We start from the raw sequence: 13842 nt of genomic DNA on the forward strand, positions 1-13842 counted from the left end.
CTTGAAACAAGAACAGATTTAAGTGCACGCCCTCCTACAATACGAAAACACCCACCCAAGGCTGCTCCGATATTTTTGTCACTAAGCATTGCCACTGCCTCTGTCTGACAAACACTCGGGCGTATACGTAATCGTGCTGCGAGGGCGGGCCAACGGGGCGTATGCGTGCGCGTGCTTTAATGAATGTGCGAGTGTGTGCGATAAGAAGCCCAGGTCTTGGGTCTCCGATAATGATGAGTATCATTAACTGCCTGCTGTTGACATTAAGTTGCCTTTGTCCTTAAAGTCCCTCCATAACCCAGACCCACACCCAAATCTCTTGTTGTTCACTTTAAGGCGATTTTCTACAACCTTGATGGGCTTTTTGCAATTTTCTCAATTTTCCCTCTTTGCCAGCCATTTTGTGACATTTCCCGTTTTGGCTAAACGCATTTCGCGCGACCTTCGACGGCCAAATAAAAAAAAAGCCATACGCAACCTTTGACTCTTTCGCAGAAAATAGGCAGTAAATGCACCTGTGTGTTGGTGGCATTGTGGCTGGCAAAAAATAAAAAGGAATTGCATAAATATAAATGCCGAGAACACACCAATATTTTTCTTCGTCTGCTGGAGAAACTCGACTTAAGTATATCTACAAAATAAAAATAAAAAGGGAATTTTTGCTGAAACTCAAGTGGATTATAATTGTGGACTCACTCAAATACTAAGTAAAATGTTTAGTATTTGTCCCTTCTAAGTAGGCTTATACTAGTCAGTGCACACTATATATTTTTTAAACTAAACTTATATTTTATGTACATATATAAAAATAAATAAAAGATGACGATTATCTTTTGTATGACTAAAAAAATTGAAAGCTTGTCAAATTAATATTCAATTTGTTTTGTTTTTTCTTTATTAATATTATTGTGAACGAAATCATTAATATTTTATTTAAATCACTATAGTTTTTTTTGGTAATACGTAATGCACATAATATGTTCTTGTGAATTGTAATAGTTTTTTTTGTTTTATTTAGCTAATATAGTTACTTATTAATGAAATCACAGTTAAATATTTAATTTGTTGCCGACGCATGCGATTTAGTTTGTTTTGCGTTAAGCGAAAGCCAAATTGAAAACAAAAGAAGTTGAAATAAAGCAGAAATGTGTGGGTGTGTGGTGAAATCGAGCAGGGAAATCGGCCAACTATCAACCGCATTTGTTGGCGTTGGCTTAACGCAGTTCTATTGATTTGCCATGGCAGTTATGCTTCACTCACACATACACACACAGACATAAACTGCAACCCATACATGCACACACTGCCATAGTTGATTGCCTTGCCGCTTTTGCTCTATTTTTTCAGGCTTTCTCTACTTTTTTTCCAGCTATTTCTTTTCATTCTGCCGTTCATTGATATGTGAGCCTGTGTGTCCTGGGTTTGTGCCGAATATCAAGGTAAAATTCCTGCCTCTGCAGGCTGCAATTGCTTGGCAGAGTTTACACGGTTATCTGATAGCTTAATTTGATTTGCTGCTCACACAGATACTCGCACCCAAAAAGGACTTGCACATGCACCCAAACAATGCCATATCCTCAGTCTATCACTGTCTCTCTCTCTCTTTCTCTCTATATATATTTCTCTCTCTGTCTGTGGTTTCCACGCTCGATTGGCATTGCCTTTGATTTCTACGTGCAACAATTTTCGGTGCAATTTTTCATAGCATACTTTGGGGAGTATCGAGTATTTGGGTTCTGTGTTTGCATGCAAGTGATTTACAATTGATAAATGGCTTGCTTGCTGTCCAATCATTGCATGATTGAATGCATTTTCATCTAGTCAGGCGGTCTAATAAAAGAATTTACGTGTTCATCTGTAAATTAGCTAGTTTGGGCACAGCTTATAGCATTCTTTACATAATTGGGTACTGTTGTCTTGCAATGTGTAGTAACAATGCAATTATTAGAATTCATTACTTAATTAAGTAATGTTGTTTTGAAAGGTGTATGAACAATTCAACTATTAGAATAAATAGCTACAGTGATATATGAATTTTAAAGATAATTGTTTACTCGCATTTTACCTTCATAAAGTATTAAATGATTAAAAATAAATTTGTTTCCTCAAACATGATAATTTTTTTATGCGAGTTTGTACAATACTACCTGAGCTTCTTTTTTCACGTAAGCATGCCAAGTTCACAGCTTCCACATTAAAATTTTTTAATTAAAAACAGAGGAGAAGAGACTGACAAAAAGACAGACAGGAGTGCGCTGCACGTGGCGTATGAGTGATGTGAGTTTGGGACCCAGTTTGGATGTGGGCGTCCATCACCTGGAGCATTTGAAGCCGCTGCTGGCGTTTCGCACATTTTTCCTTGGCTATTAAGCGCACATAAGAAATGGCAGATGCTTTTTAAGAATCATTTAAATTTGTTTCCCCTTATTGCTGTTTGGCATAAATTATTGAAATGGCATTTCCAACTGTTATTTCCAGCTGTCCTCCGGCACGTGTCCATAGCCCATTTTCGAGTCCGCCGTCGGCTGCATGCAGGCATACATCCGGTCAACGAACGTGCTCGTCCCCGTTTCCTTTATACGGCGATAATTTGGGTACACAGCCTTGGGCATTTGACCCACAATGGGAATGGGAATCGGAATCGCCAAGAAAAGATAATGGAGAGCCAGGAAGGACCGATTAATTACTTCTTCGAGGTCTCCGAAAAAGTCCTTGTAATAAAAGAGCAGCGAGGAATCGAATGAAAAGCTATCGAAGGTTAAGTATACATCGTCGGCATGTAAATTGGCTTAAATAACATAAAAAAGTTAATACGAATAAAATGGAAAAGATTTTTAATTGGCTTTTAAGAAAATAAATGCGCAGGCTTTTAATCTCAATACATGCCATTAAGTTTTAAGGCTGAAAGACATTATGACAATAATATCCCTTTTAAGCTACTTAATATAAATTTGTTAAAGATACAGTAAAATATTTGTGAAGCTATGGAAAAATTCATTTTATCTGTATGCCTTTAATGTTGGAAAACATTATGTCAACATAATCTCCCTAAAGCGGCTTTAGATTGCTCTCTTTGAATCTGTAGGACTTAATTACAATTATTTTATTTAAATTAATTCATCAATTGCTTTCTTTTTAAAGTGCCTGTATTTTAATTTTAAACACACTCAACTAAATGCTTTAATTAAATGATATATTTGAGTTACTCTTAATAAAAACTTTTAAGGCTTTTTATGGAGATAAAGCGAAGCTCGTAAAAGTTGTCTGTACATATTTAAAATGGCCTGCCAAATATTCTTTCTAAAATTCCAGCACTCTTAATCGACATTTCTGTTCTCTTTGCTTTTTTAATATTTTTTTTTGCAATTTTCGTGTTTGCGAACTGCTGTTCCTTAGATTCCTTTGCGCCGTGTTTTACATGCATGTAGCCTCCCTACCCAACAAAATAAAAAGCGGAAATATGTATAAAATATACATAAAAAATAAACATTACTTATGCTCGACACGTTGCCGTTGTGCCGTCGACGGGCCTTTGTCGCTGCATTCGAAGAGCCACGGGCGGCTCATACAATTCACCCGATATACCTGGCTGTGTGTTACACAGAAAATAAAAAATGTAATTAAAAATTTGATATTCACAAGTTAATAAGCAAGCGTGTATTTCTTGCTATGGGAACATATTAATAATTAGTAATTTTATTTCAAAGGTCTTTCTTATGCTGAAACTTTAAATTTATTGCGATAGTTAACACAGGACAATATTTTTAGATTACAACATTTTAGTTATATTTTATATATATATTTAAGCTAAAGTAGCTTAGTATATTTTTAGACCAAATTGATACCGAATTTTATCAAGTATTATTATATTAGTATCGAGTATTATTTCTTATACATTTTGTTATCAGTGTGGTGTTATCGTTTACCTGTCTATACAGGTGAAAGCCTGCAGGCGGGAATGTCAGCATCGATGGCGATAAAAGTACACACACAGGCAAACGCCCAAACATACCCACACACACACACATATACACACACACACCCCGACCACGAGGACATTCAAATTGTTTGGGCTCTCTGGCATTGGCAATTTGCTATCACAGTGCTCTGTGGAAATCGCAAATTGAATACGAAATTGAACTTTCGCCATTTGGGAGATGGGTGGTAAATGGGCGGAAATTTGCCATAATTGCGTTTGAATGTCGATGACATTGAGCACAGGAAACTGTTGCAGCCAGCTAGCCTAGCCCCGAAGAAAGTGTGCCAATAAAATATTAGATTTGTGATTTAGCCAGCGAAAGAATCATCGTCTGGCATCAGACACAATCAATAAACATCGCGTATACGCAACGTGGCCTGCGAACAAACAAACCCCTGGCACACAAGCACAATTCATAAGTGCCACGCCTCGTCGGTAGCCCACCTGGCCAGCATATTTAAAAAAAAAAAAAAAACGGATCAATATTCCCCAGCAGCAGAAACAGCATTACACCCAAAAAAAATTGTCATAGAAATTTAGCTTTTTCTACATGAATTTAAAACTATTAGGTATAAAAAATGTATCAATAAGATGACTATTTGAATAGCACTAATACTATTAATATTAAAAAGTATATGGTTTATTGAATTAATACCTATACTTTAATACTGCCCAGAAATTATTTTCTAGATACAAAAAAAAAAAACAAACTTTCAGTTTTTTGGGTGTAGCAGTTCAGCCCTTGGCCAAGACGTTGACGTGGCAGCTGTGTGTCCTTGCAAGGACAATTGTGTCGCCCCTCCCTTCCTTGGCCCACATTGGTGCCCCGTGCGAATGTGAAAATTTGATTTTTTCTTACTTTTTTGGGTGCCAAGGCCCGACAAAGGCTCGACTTTGACCCGGTCCCAGTTCTGGGATTCCATACTCAAGTGGCAATTAGTGTGATTCTACCACGTGTCACACCACACGCCCAAAACGAAATTATCTCAAAAATACACAATGAACACGGTACAAAATATTGATTTTTAGCTTAAGAGATATCAATATCTGGCACTATTTTTGAATGAAGAATTAGAAAAGAAAGGAATATTTTCTAAATGGGTAACATCTTAAAGAGACATCTTTAGAGACTTAAGCCAAAAGACTTTAAAGATTTGCCACTTCGAAATCGGATGCTTGAAAGAAAAGTTATAGAATTAACTTAAAAGAAAAGTTATAAAATTAACTCTGTATCATAGGTTGTTGGTCACATTTCTAGGACTATATTTTTCGGAAACTGATTAGGAGTTTTATCGTAAAAATAACAACTCAAAATTTCAAAACAAAATTTAAATGCAGAGTTTTAGAGACTTAAGCAACAAGACTTTAAAGATATACCACTTTGAAATCGGAGGCCTGGAAGAAAAGTTATGGATTTAGAACTGCTGGTTTTTGGTCACTTTTCTGCAAGGATGGTTTTTTCGGAAATTAAGAAAGGGGTTACATCATAAAAATAGCAAAAAATCGACCCGAAATTACAAGCCAAGTTTTAAACGCAGATTTTTAGAGCACTAAGCCACAATACTTTAAAGACATACCACTTCAAAATCGGATGCTTAAAAGAAAAGTTATAGGATTAACACTATAGGTTTTTGGTCACTTTTCCAGAAGGTAATTTTTTCGAAGTTAAGAAAGTTTCTAGCCGTAAAACAATCTTTAAATCAATAAAAAGTGTATACTCTTGAGATGATAACGCCATTGAATTTAAAACCCCTTCTCTAGTTTTACAAAACTTTTTTTTAATTTGATATTCAGAGTGCGGACTAGCCAAAAGTTTACCTTGAAAGTAACCGAACGAAAAACCAAAACAAAACAAATACATTCAATGAACACCAATGTAAATATCATCATCATCATCAGCGAGCAGCTAGAACAATAGAGAACCATGTTAAAATAAGATACATTGTTTACAAATTCGAAAAGTAATGGCGTTTAAATTACAAAAGTTCGATTTATATCTAAAGTCTGAAAATACCCAGCCCGCACAAAATGCAAAAGAAAAATTTCCAAGGCGGAAAAGAGATGTCAATTGCGAGTTTTGTTATATATATTTAGATTCGAAAGGAAATCGAAATCAGTAAAACACAAGATAATTATAAGTAATAGGTATACCATATAACGAAAATTCTGCAAATGCATTTAACTTAGTCATGACCTTGGCTTTCCTTTTTCAAAAGAGCATTTGAAATTATCAGTCTATTTGAGGTAGGGATTCTAAAGCGGCAACCGCATCATTTCGCAGACCGCAATGTGGAAAACGTTTGGCAAAAATTGGCTCAGCTTTGATTAATTAACTTAAAACATCTATTGACATACGTGTGAGCAAACACACACTCGTCCAGCTAAAAGCAAACACAAACACACACGGACATTGGCATTGGCATAAATTTAATTGAATTGTGTGGCCTAGCACAAAAAGGGAGGTGTCGATGCAGTTTTGCTGCCCGTCCATTAATGAACTGGGCCATGAACGAATAACGACGGCCAGATATGTCTTTTCTCTGGATTTTTCAAGTATACTATAGTATATTGACATGCCTTAAATCACATTGATTTCGTTTTTCCTTTGGCTTGTTCAACTTTTATGGCAAACAATTAACGAATACAGCAAATATTTATACGATTCAATATGTGGTTGGGGAATGCCATAGCCACCAATAAAAAAGCCATTATATAAATATTTTTCAGTGGTTTTAACTCATGTGCAGCTTTTGAAATTCATTCAAAGATTGCAAATATTAATGGGATATTATTGCTTAATGAGATGCAAAACAAATTTTAAGAGAACTTAAAAGAATCTTCCAAAAATTAAAGTGAAATATATATTTCAGTCTTTTTCAGCTGCTTGTAACCATATATTTATTATAATATTTATGATATGTTCTGAATGGGCAAGTTTTGAATTCTTGAGCATTCATAACTAAAACATTTTAGGTCCATTAAGAAACTACTTACAGTTTTAGAGAGCCTATGGCGAGTAATTGTTTCGTTTCGCATTGTTTGAATTTGGTTTTGTTGTTGTATTTTTTTTTTGGTTTTTTGTGTGTGCAGGCGCCTAAAAATAACCAACAAATCGGCACGAGCACGTTGTCTATATAAATACATATGTACATACATGCCAAACAAACAGGCCAGATTGGTATATACTATATATATTGGGAAGGCATTTAGCTGATGACTACACACATAAAAGTGAAATTGACCAAAGGCGGCGAAAACTGAGCGAAACGAGCCATCAAAATTGAATGTGAATCAGAATCAGAAGCTGGCAAGCTGCTTGGGTTTCTCAGGGGTCTCGTATTGGATTTTCTGCTGACCTCCTGACTGCGTTTCTCCTGGTGTTTTTTTTCGAGGGCGTTGATTGGACAGCCCACATGCAAAAGTCAATGGCAGACAAAGTTCCAAAGTTTCAGCCACCTTGGGGCTCTCTGTCTTTTACCAATCATTCGCAGGGCCACAACAAGCAAAAAGAAAAGAAAAAAAGAAAATAAAATCCCACTGAAACCGAACTCGAAGCCCATTAACTGCGCTCGAGTGGATAACCTTTTTTTCGGAGGACTTCGAGTGAGTGAAATTTTTAATTGCGTGAAGGAAAAATGTTCGGCGAGGGAGGCTCGATATTCATTTCAAAGAAATCACTTCCTTCGAGAACTGTTCGAGGCCCAAAAATTATTACGCGTCCTTCGCCCACCCACTTGTTAGCCTTGCGCCTTCATGGCCAGCAAAACAACAAAACAAAAAAAGTCGACCTGCACTTGTCACAAATTTTGTTGGTAAAAAAGCTCAAGGTTATCGCTCTTCTGTAGTCTATAACAATAATTATACTTTATTTATAATAATAATTTAATAATTTTGATTACTTTTCTTAGATATGAATTTAAATTATTCCTCTAAAAAAAACTATTATTTTTATGCATGTGTAAGTAGAAAGAATTTCGATCATATAATTTTTTTTTTAATTTTCATACTGATTTCGTATTTTTGTCTAATAATTCCTCTTTGACAATGAGCTTTAAAAAATAAATATATATTATATATTTCATTTGATTTTGTTTAGTTTATTTGTTGGTTTAGAAAGAAGCCATTCAAACCAAGATTTTTTTAATTTTCTTAGTAGCAAAAGAGAAAATGTAAAATTTTTAGATTCACAAACAATTGGATATTATGTATACCAACTATTTTCAGTGTAGCCTGGCGGGATGGAAGAGTAAGGCTGCGCGGGCGCCACCGAGTGCTGCTTTGCATTTAATTACGCTTAAAAATTAATTAATTTCTTTTTTGTGTGGAGTGACTGGGGTCGAGACTCGAGTGCCGAGACATAATCAAGCTGCCGCTGCCAAAGAGGACTTCAGTGGCGGCGACGCCTTAATGTATGCTACATTGCGGCCACTTTTATCTGCTTGGCATTATCCTTGTACTGGCTGTTTGGGTGGGTGAAAGTGGGTGGCTTTGGGTGGTGCGCACTTGTGTGCCTTAAATAATTCAACAAGCGCAGTTTCGCGGTTTCCAGCAACAGCAGCACCAACAGCAAAGGTAACAAAAACAGCAGTAAAACCAAGAGAGTGGCAGGGCAAGTCAAGCATTGTTAAATGCCAAGGATAAATTCCCGGGACTGGGTTAATCCGAACTGCTCGGTGTAGCCACAAGTCCATTATTCTTCGACTTACAACGTTTTGATATCGCTTTGATCCCTGATAATAATTCCCTAAGACAATTATAAAGGGTAGAGAAGGTCATCATTTTTGCGGAATACATAAAATTAGTGACAACAAAAGAGATAAAAAGGTTTGAATTTAAATTAGTTTTTCGTACATTAGTTAAATGGAAAACTGGGCCACTTGGGAAATCGTTGTCTTAATGTACTTATCTCCCTTCACTTAACAATTAATTTGTTAAATAAATATTTACTTGCCCGTTGGTAACGAAATTTTAGAAGCTAACTTATCCACAAATGCAACTAACCTGTAATTAAAAAGAGATTTCAAAAATATTATTTGTGTGAATTAGACAAAAACATTAGACTTTATTAAAATAATTTTCATTCATAGTATCTTGACCTAATATATTTTTGTTTCCAAAAATTTCATCTCCAAACGCATAATTATTTATAGCAGAAAAGTGCATTTCCATTCTCCCTTTTCACAGCACTCAAATTGTTTATAATTGGATTTTTCTCAGCTGTTGCACTTGCATTTTTCGGACACAAAACAGAAATCTATTTTCGAGAGTATTTCGTTGCTCGAAGTGAAACAAAGGCTAAGCGGTTTATAGAATGCAATTGCAAAAGCAAATTTTAATAACTCACTGTGGTGCTGTCAAAAGCAATTGCAGCAACAATAACAAGGAGATCAAATAAATAAACAAACTGGTAAGCCACTGGCAAAAGCAACAATTGACTCAATTTTAGGTTTTTCAAGGTTGTTGGCAGTGGTTTTTGCTTTCGGTAAAACTATTAAAGACTATTAATATTAAAACTATTAAATGTTCCATAAAACTATATTAAATTATTAACATTTTGGTTAGAATAAATGTAGACACATCTTTATATATATAAGTATTAATTTATATTTTTTACTAAATTGAATTCCCTTCTTTTTAACAACTCTTGATTTTACATCCAAAAGTAAATATAAAATAGAAATATCGAGAGCAATATGTAGTAAAAATGAACAAAGTTAAATAAAACAAGATTATGTTGTTCTCCAGCATAAATCTCTCGATACGAATTTTGTTGTTTTATTGCACTTTATTCACTCAGTGTGCGTGTGTGTTTATGAAAATTTTCATTGTTTTTCGTCAGTTTATTTTTGGGTCTTGAACTATTCAGTGAAGCGTAAGGCTATTGAATATTTCATTTTTGCAATGCAATTATATATATAAAATGGGTAACAGAGTGTAAAACCGGCCACATTTATTGATACAATGTATTATTCGGAATTGAACTGGGAAAACTGTGCGTATACTTAATATGAATGAAAATGCGTTTTCAATTTAAATTAATTGAGAAAATCTGGAACTCAAATATAGCTGCTTGGTATGTATTATTTTGCAAAGTAGGCCAAATTTATTAAGTTTAAATTAAAATTGCTTAAAAATTTTCTTTTATACTTTTCGTTTGGGTAATGTGTAGAGTAAAATTATTTTACTTCAAATGAAAGCTAAAAGGAATCTTTTAAAAGTATAAAACATGCGTCTGACCTTAAAACTACACATGCCCACGGTTCAGTCATATCTGTTTCCTCAACTATAAATAAGTGGAAAGCTAGAATTACAGATACGCAAAGATATGTATGCAGCCGTAAAAATATATGTGTGTTTGGATGAGTGACTTTGCTTAAAAGCATTCCTTGTATCGCATATACTATATACATATTTCTCGCCCTTTTTTTTTTTTGGCTTTCGCTGCCTGCCTGAACGTAAATAAATGCCGAATAAAACACATGGCCGTTGGCCTTTTAACGCAGACAAATTTCACTGGGAGACTGGGACAGGAAGCAATTTGTGTGTGCGAGTGTGTGCTCAGGTGAGCTGCTGAACAGGTGAACAGGTGAGTAGGTGAGCACCTGGGGTCACAGCCAGCACAGGCGTCACAAAAATTAAAAGCTCCAAAAAATTTATTTCTTGCACTAGTAAAAAAAAAATCGTAGTATAAGCCAATATTTCAAACTCATTTTAAATATTTTTCGCTTTGATTTTCATCTAATAGGGTTTTAAGTTATTTATTTTTAAAATGAAAATTTTAATTTTTTCCACGTTTCCACGTTTATTCATTTATTTTAATTCCATATGCCATGAATATCATATTATGACTTATTATTTTAAATATGAAATTGTTAATATGGTATTCAATAGCCACATATTTTCTCTTAGTTATCCCTTTTTTATCAGTGTGTCAAAAGTCGAAAAAGTAGAGCAATAAAATAAAGCATTTCGCTTGTATCTCATTCACTCCGATATGGACTTTAATATCATTGAAATTATAATGACGTGTGTTTTTATGTGCGACCATAAAATAAAAGAACGAAAATTCAGACAGAACTCTGAAGGCCGAGCCCAATCTCTGTGTTTTAGGCCTTAGGACACCCACAAAAAAAACTTCAACGGTTGGTCACCTTCGAGAGCTCACAAAAAAATAGAGGATGCCAGGGCAAAAGTTGACCGGCATTTGACCCTTATTTGGACACCTCCATCGAACCCAATTCCACACTCACTCCCCAAAATGCGTTCACCTGGCCAATTTGTTATTTATGCCGCATATACGTGTTGATTCCTTATATATGCAAATACCCCATAGATATGCGTGTGTAGATAGCTCTATTGCTCCATCGATCGAAATTTATATTGGCCTTTATTTATGCCAAAAGCGGAAACAGGAATTCGTTGGCCCAGGTGTTTGGGAATGGTATGAAAAAGTATTGAAGAGAACAGTAAAAAAATATAGTATAATATAATATTTATATAAATATTTTTGGTCTTGATTTTTTGGAAGACTTAATCAAAACATTTTAATTGGTGTCAACTATTTTTGGAACTTTAGTTGATGACATGTAGTTTTGGAAAAAACTTCAGAAAAAATGTATTAATTTATTTATTGAATTTTTAGCGAATCTAAAAACTGGTTTATATATTACCAAACACGGCTTCATTCCAATTGCTCTCAGTTTATTTCAAGATGTATTGCTTTTTTCACGGAAACAAAATATATTATTGTTGGCAACAATTGTTAGAATTCCAATTAATTGTCGACCAGTCCATATAAAGCCAGATTTAATATAGGTTTCGATGTGTTTAAAATATTGAAAAAAATATTTTTCAATTACTATACATTTTTTATAAACTACCAAATAATAAAGGAAGCTGTCTTTGGCTGTGGTGCCTCGCAAATGGAGTAGTGAAGTTCCTCGCAGCGGTCATCATTCAGTCCTCCCAATCCGTTATTGATCTTTAAATTATCGCAGTGCTCTTCATTGTGAAGATTATTTGGCTCTCCGGGCAGCCAAAGTTCCGAAGATATGAGTTGTCCATTCGAAAACCACACATGTTTATCCTGCTCTGCAAAGTCAGTACCGGAAGACCAGAAAAGCGATAGATTTTGAGCAACAATCGTGTCTATCAGGTACTCTGTAATCTGATTCATTTCCACTAAGCTGTCAAACGTTATTAAGTCTGCTTCCATTCTTCGACAAGATTCGTAGGCATCAAACCAGTTTTTTTTATTGGCACTTTCAACAAAATAATAGCCTGCTCCGATCTTGACGAAAGGAGCAGTGGTTATATTGAGGAAACCAGGAACACCTTATTGGAATACAAAGTTAATTAAGTGACGGAGATTTTTGGATAGACACACGTTTTCAATTCACCATCAATCACATTCGGTGTTATTTCGTAGGCCGCAGAAAGGGCAATCATTCCCCAAATAGCGCAGAGTCCAGTAAACTTAAGAAACATTATGGCAAGACTGTAGGAATTATTGTTTAACTCGGCTGTTTTATAGGTTTCTAGCGATGAAAACACTTCCAAGAATTCTCAATCGATAAGATAAGTTATTCCAACCTTTTAACTACCGATGCAAATAAGTAAAACACAATATATAAAAAGCTAGGTCAGGGAACCTTTAATTTAATCATTTCTAACTTGAAGGCTTAGATCACTTTTCTGGAATGCACAACGTGTCTAGCCGCATATTCAAATCAAATTAATTTTCTAAAAGCGATAACAATCGCAATCTTATAAACAAGCAACCGATAAAAATAATAAAAAACAGCAAGCAAACTAAGCAATTAGGCCAAGTTTTTTTTTAATTAACTTTTCTTAGAAAACAGTCAAAGTAGTTTTATTATTCAAAGTCATAAATGATAATCTGGGGAAATTCCAATGGGAATTATGTGCTTACCACGGAACTCCTAGAATTTATAATTATAATTTAATTCTTTTTAAAATCTACAATATTAAAAATGAAGCTGTCTTTGGCTGGCGCACTTTGCAAATAAAAGACGTGAGGTAAGAGCACTTCTTGTCATTCAGACCCACTCTACGTCCAGGTTCAATAATTAACTCATCGCACTGCTCCACTTTGTTTTCATTAATCGGCCCTCCAGAAATCCATAAATCAGAAGACACAGCTTGTCCATTCGAAAACCAAACGTGATTATCCTGTTCCGCCAAGTTAGTACCAGAAGTCCAATAGGATTTAATTACTATATTTTCGTCTATTAGGTACTGAGATATCAGGTTCAACTCCTCTAAGCTTTCAAAAGCAATCAAGTCTGCTCTCATTTGTCGACAAGATGCAAAGGCAGTATACCAACTAACAGTTTTACTTGCAATATTATAGTAACTTGATCCAATCTTCCTGAATGGAACTGTAGTTATATTTAGAATGTCAGGAACACCTAAATAAAATATTTTTATTTATAGCAAGAACACAAGTAGTTTAAGTCTCACCTTCAAAAACATTCGGTGTTATTTTGTGGGCAAAGGAAATGGAAAGTATTCCCAAAAAAGCACAGAGTCCAGTAAGCTTTAGAAACATTTTGGCAAGACTGTTGGACTTATTGTTGAAACTGGCTTTTTATAAGATTCCAGCGATAAAAACGCGACAAAACACTTATAAGCGATAAGATATGTTATTCCTGCCTCTTTTCTGCCAACACAAATTAGTAAAATTAAATTTAGCTTCCAAATATCTGACTCAGTACTTAATAAAAATCCATGGTGCCTTCATATCAGTTGAAATTCGATACGGAGGTACCAATAAAATAGAAATGCTCACTTTTTCTTTATTCGTAGAAATAAGGAAATGAATTCTAAGAGCTTGGAAGCAA

The 13842-nt window shown here is 34.8% G+C and overlaps 3 protein-coding genes across 10 annotated transcripts in view; all 3 read right to left on the reverse strand.

Annotated features, from left to right (window-relative positions):
- LOC108134972 (mucin-5AC) overlaps positions 1 to 13842 on the reverse strand; it is a 69649-nt gene that overhangs the window by 33370 nt on the left and 22437 nt on the right. The gene's annotated exons all lie outside the window — the stretch shown is intronic.
- On the reverse strand, positions 11664 to 12472 carry LOC108134584 (C-type lectin 37Da-like). Of its 2 annotated transcripts, none has more exons than XM_017254942.2 (2): positions 12379 to 12472; positions 11664 to 12313 (listed from the first exon to the last, which is right to left on the reverse strand). In XM_017254942.2, the coding sequence occupies exons 1-2, from the start codon at positions 12464 to 12466 to the stop codon at positions 11856 to 11858; spliced, it is 546 nt and encodes a 181-aa protein (XP_017110431.1). In that variant the 5' UTR covers positions 12467 to 12472; the 3' UTR covers positions 11664 to 11855. The 2 variants fall into 2 exon arrangements, with proteins under 2 accessions (XP_017110431.1, XP_041566106.1); XM_041710172.1 differs by having other exon boundaries at positions 12366 to 12467.
- Positions 12820 to 13572, reverse strand: LOC108134589 (C-type lectin 37Da-like). Its single transcript, XM_017254947.1, has 2 exons — positions 13463 to 13572; positions 12820 to 13410 (listed from the first exon to the last, which is right to left on the reverse strand). The coding sequence occupies exons 1-2, from the start codon at positions 13548 to 13550 to the stop codon at positions 12959 to 12961; spliced, it is 540 nt and encodes a 179-aa protein (XP_017110436.1). The 5' UTR covers positions 13551 to 13572; the 3' UTR covers positions 12820 to 12958.

Source organism: Drosophila elegans, unplaced genomic scaffold (genome assembly GCF_018152505.1).
Source record: "Drosophila elegans isolate 14027-0461.03 unplaced genomic scaffold, ASM1815250v1 contig_814, whole genome shotgun sequence".
In the NCBI taxonomy this organism is placed as follows: Eukaryota; Metazoa; Arthropoda; class Insecta; order Diptera; family Drosophilidae; genus Drosophila; species Drosophila elegans.

Coding starts and splice junctions, on each gene's coding strand:
- LOC108134589 (XM_017254947.1), bottom strand. CDS start 13,550: ATGTTTCTAAAGCTTACTGGACTCTGTGCTTTTTTGGGAATACTTTCC. Junction 13,411..13,462: donor AACACCGAATGTTTTTGAAG/GTGAGACTTAAA, acceptor TATTTTATTTAG/GTGTTCCTGACATTCTAAAT.
- LOC108134584 (XM_017254942.2), bottom strand. CDS start 12,466: ATGTTTCTTAAGTTTACTGGACTCTGCGCTATTTGGGGAATGATTGCC. Junction 12,314..12,378: donor AACACCGAATGTGATTGATG/GTGAATTGAAAA, acceptor TATTCCAATAAG/GTGTTCCTGGTTTCCTCAAT.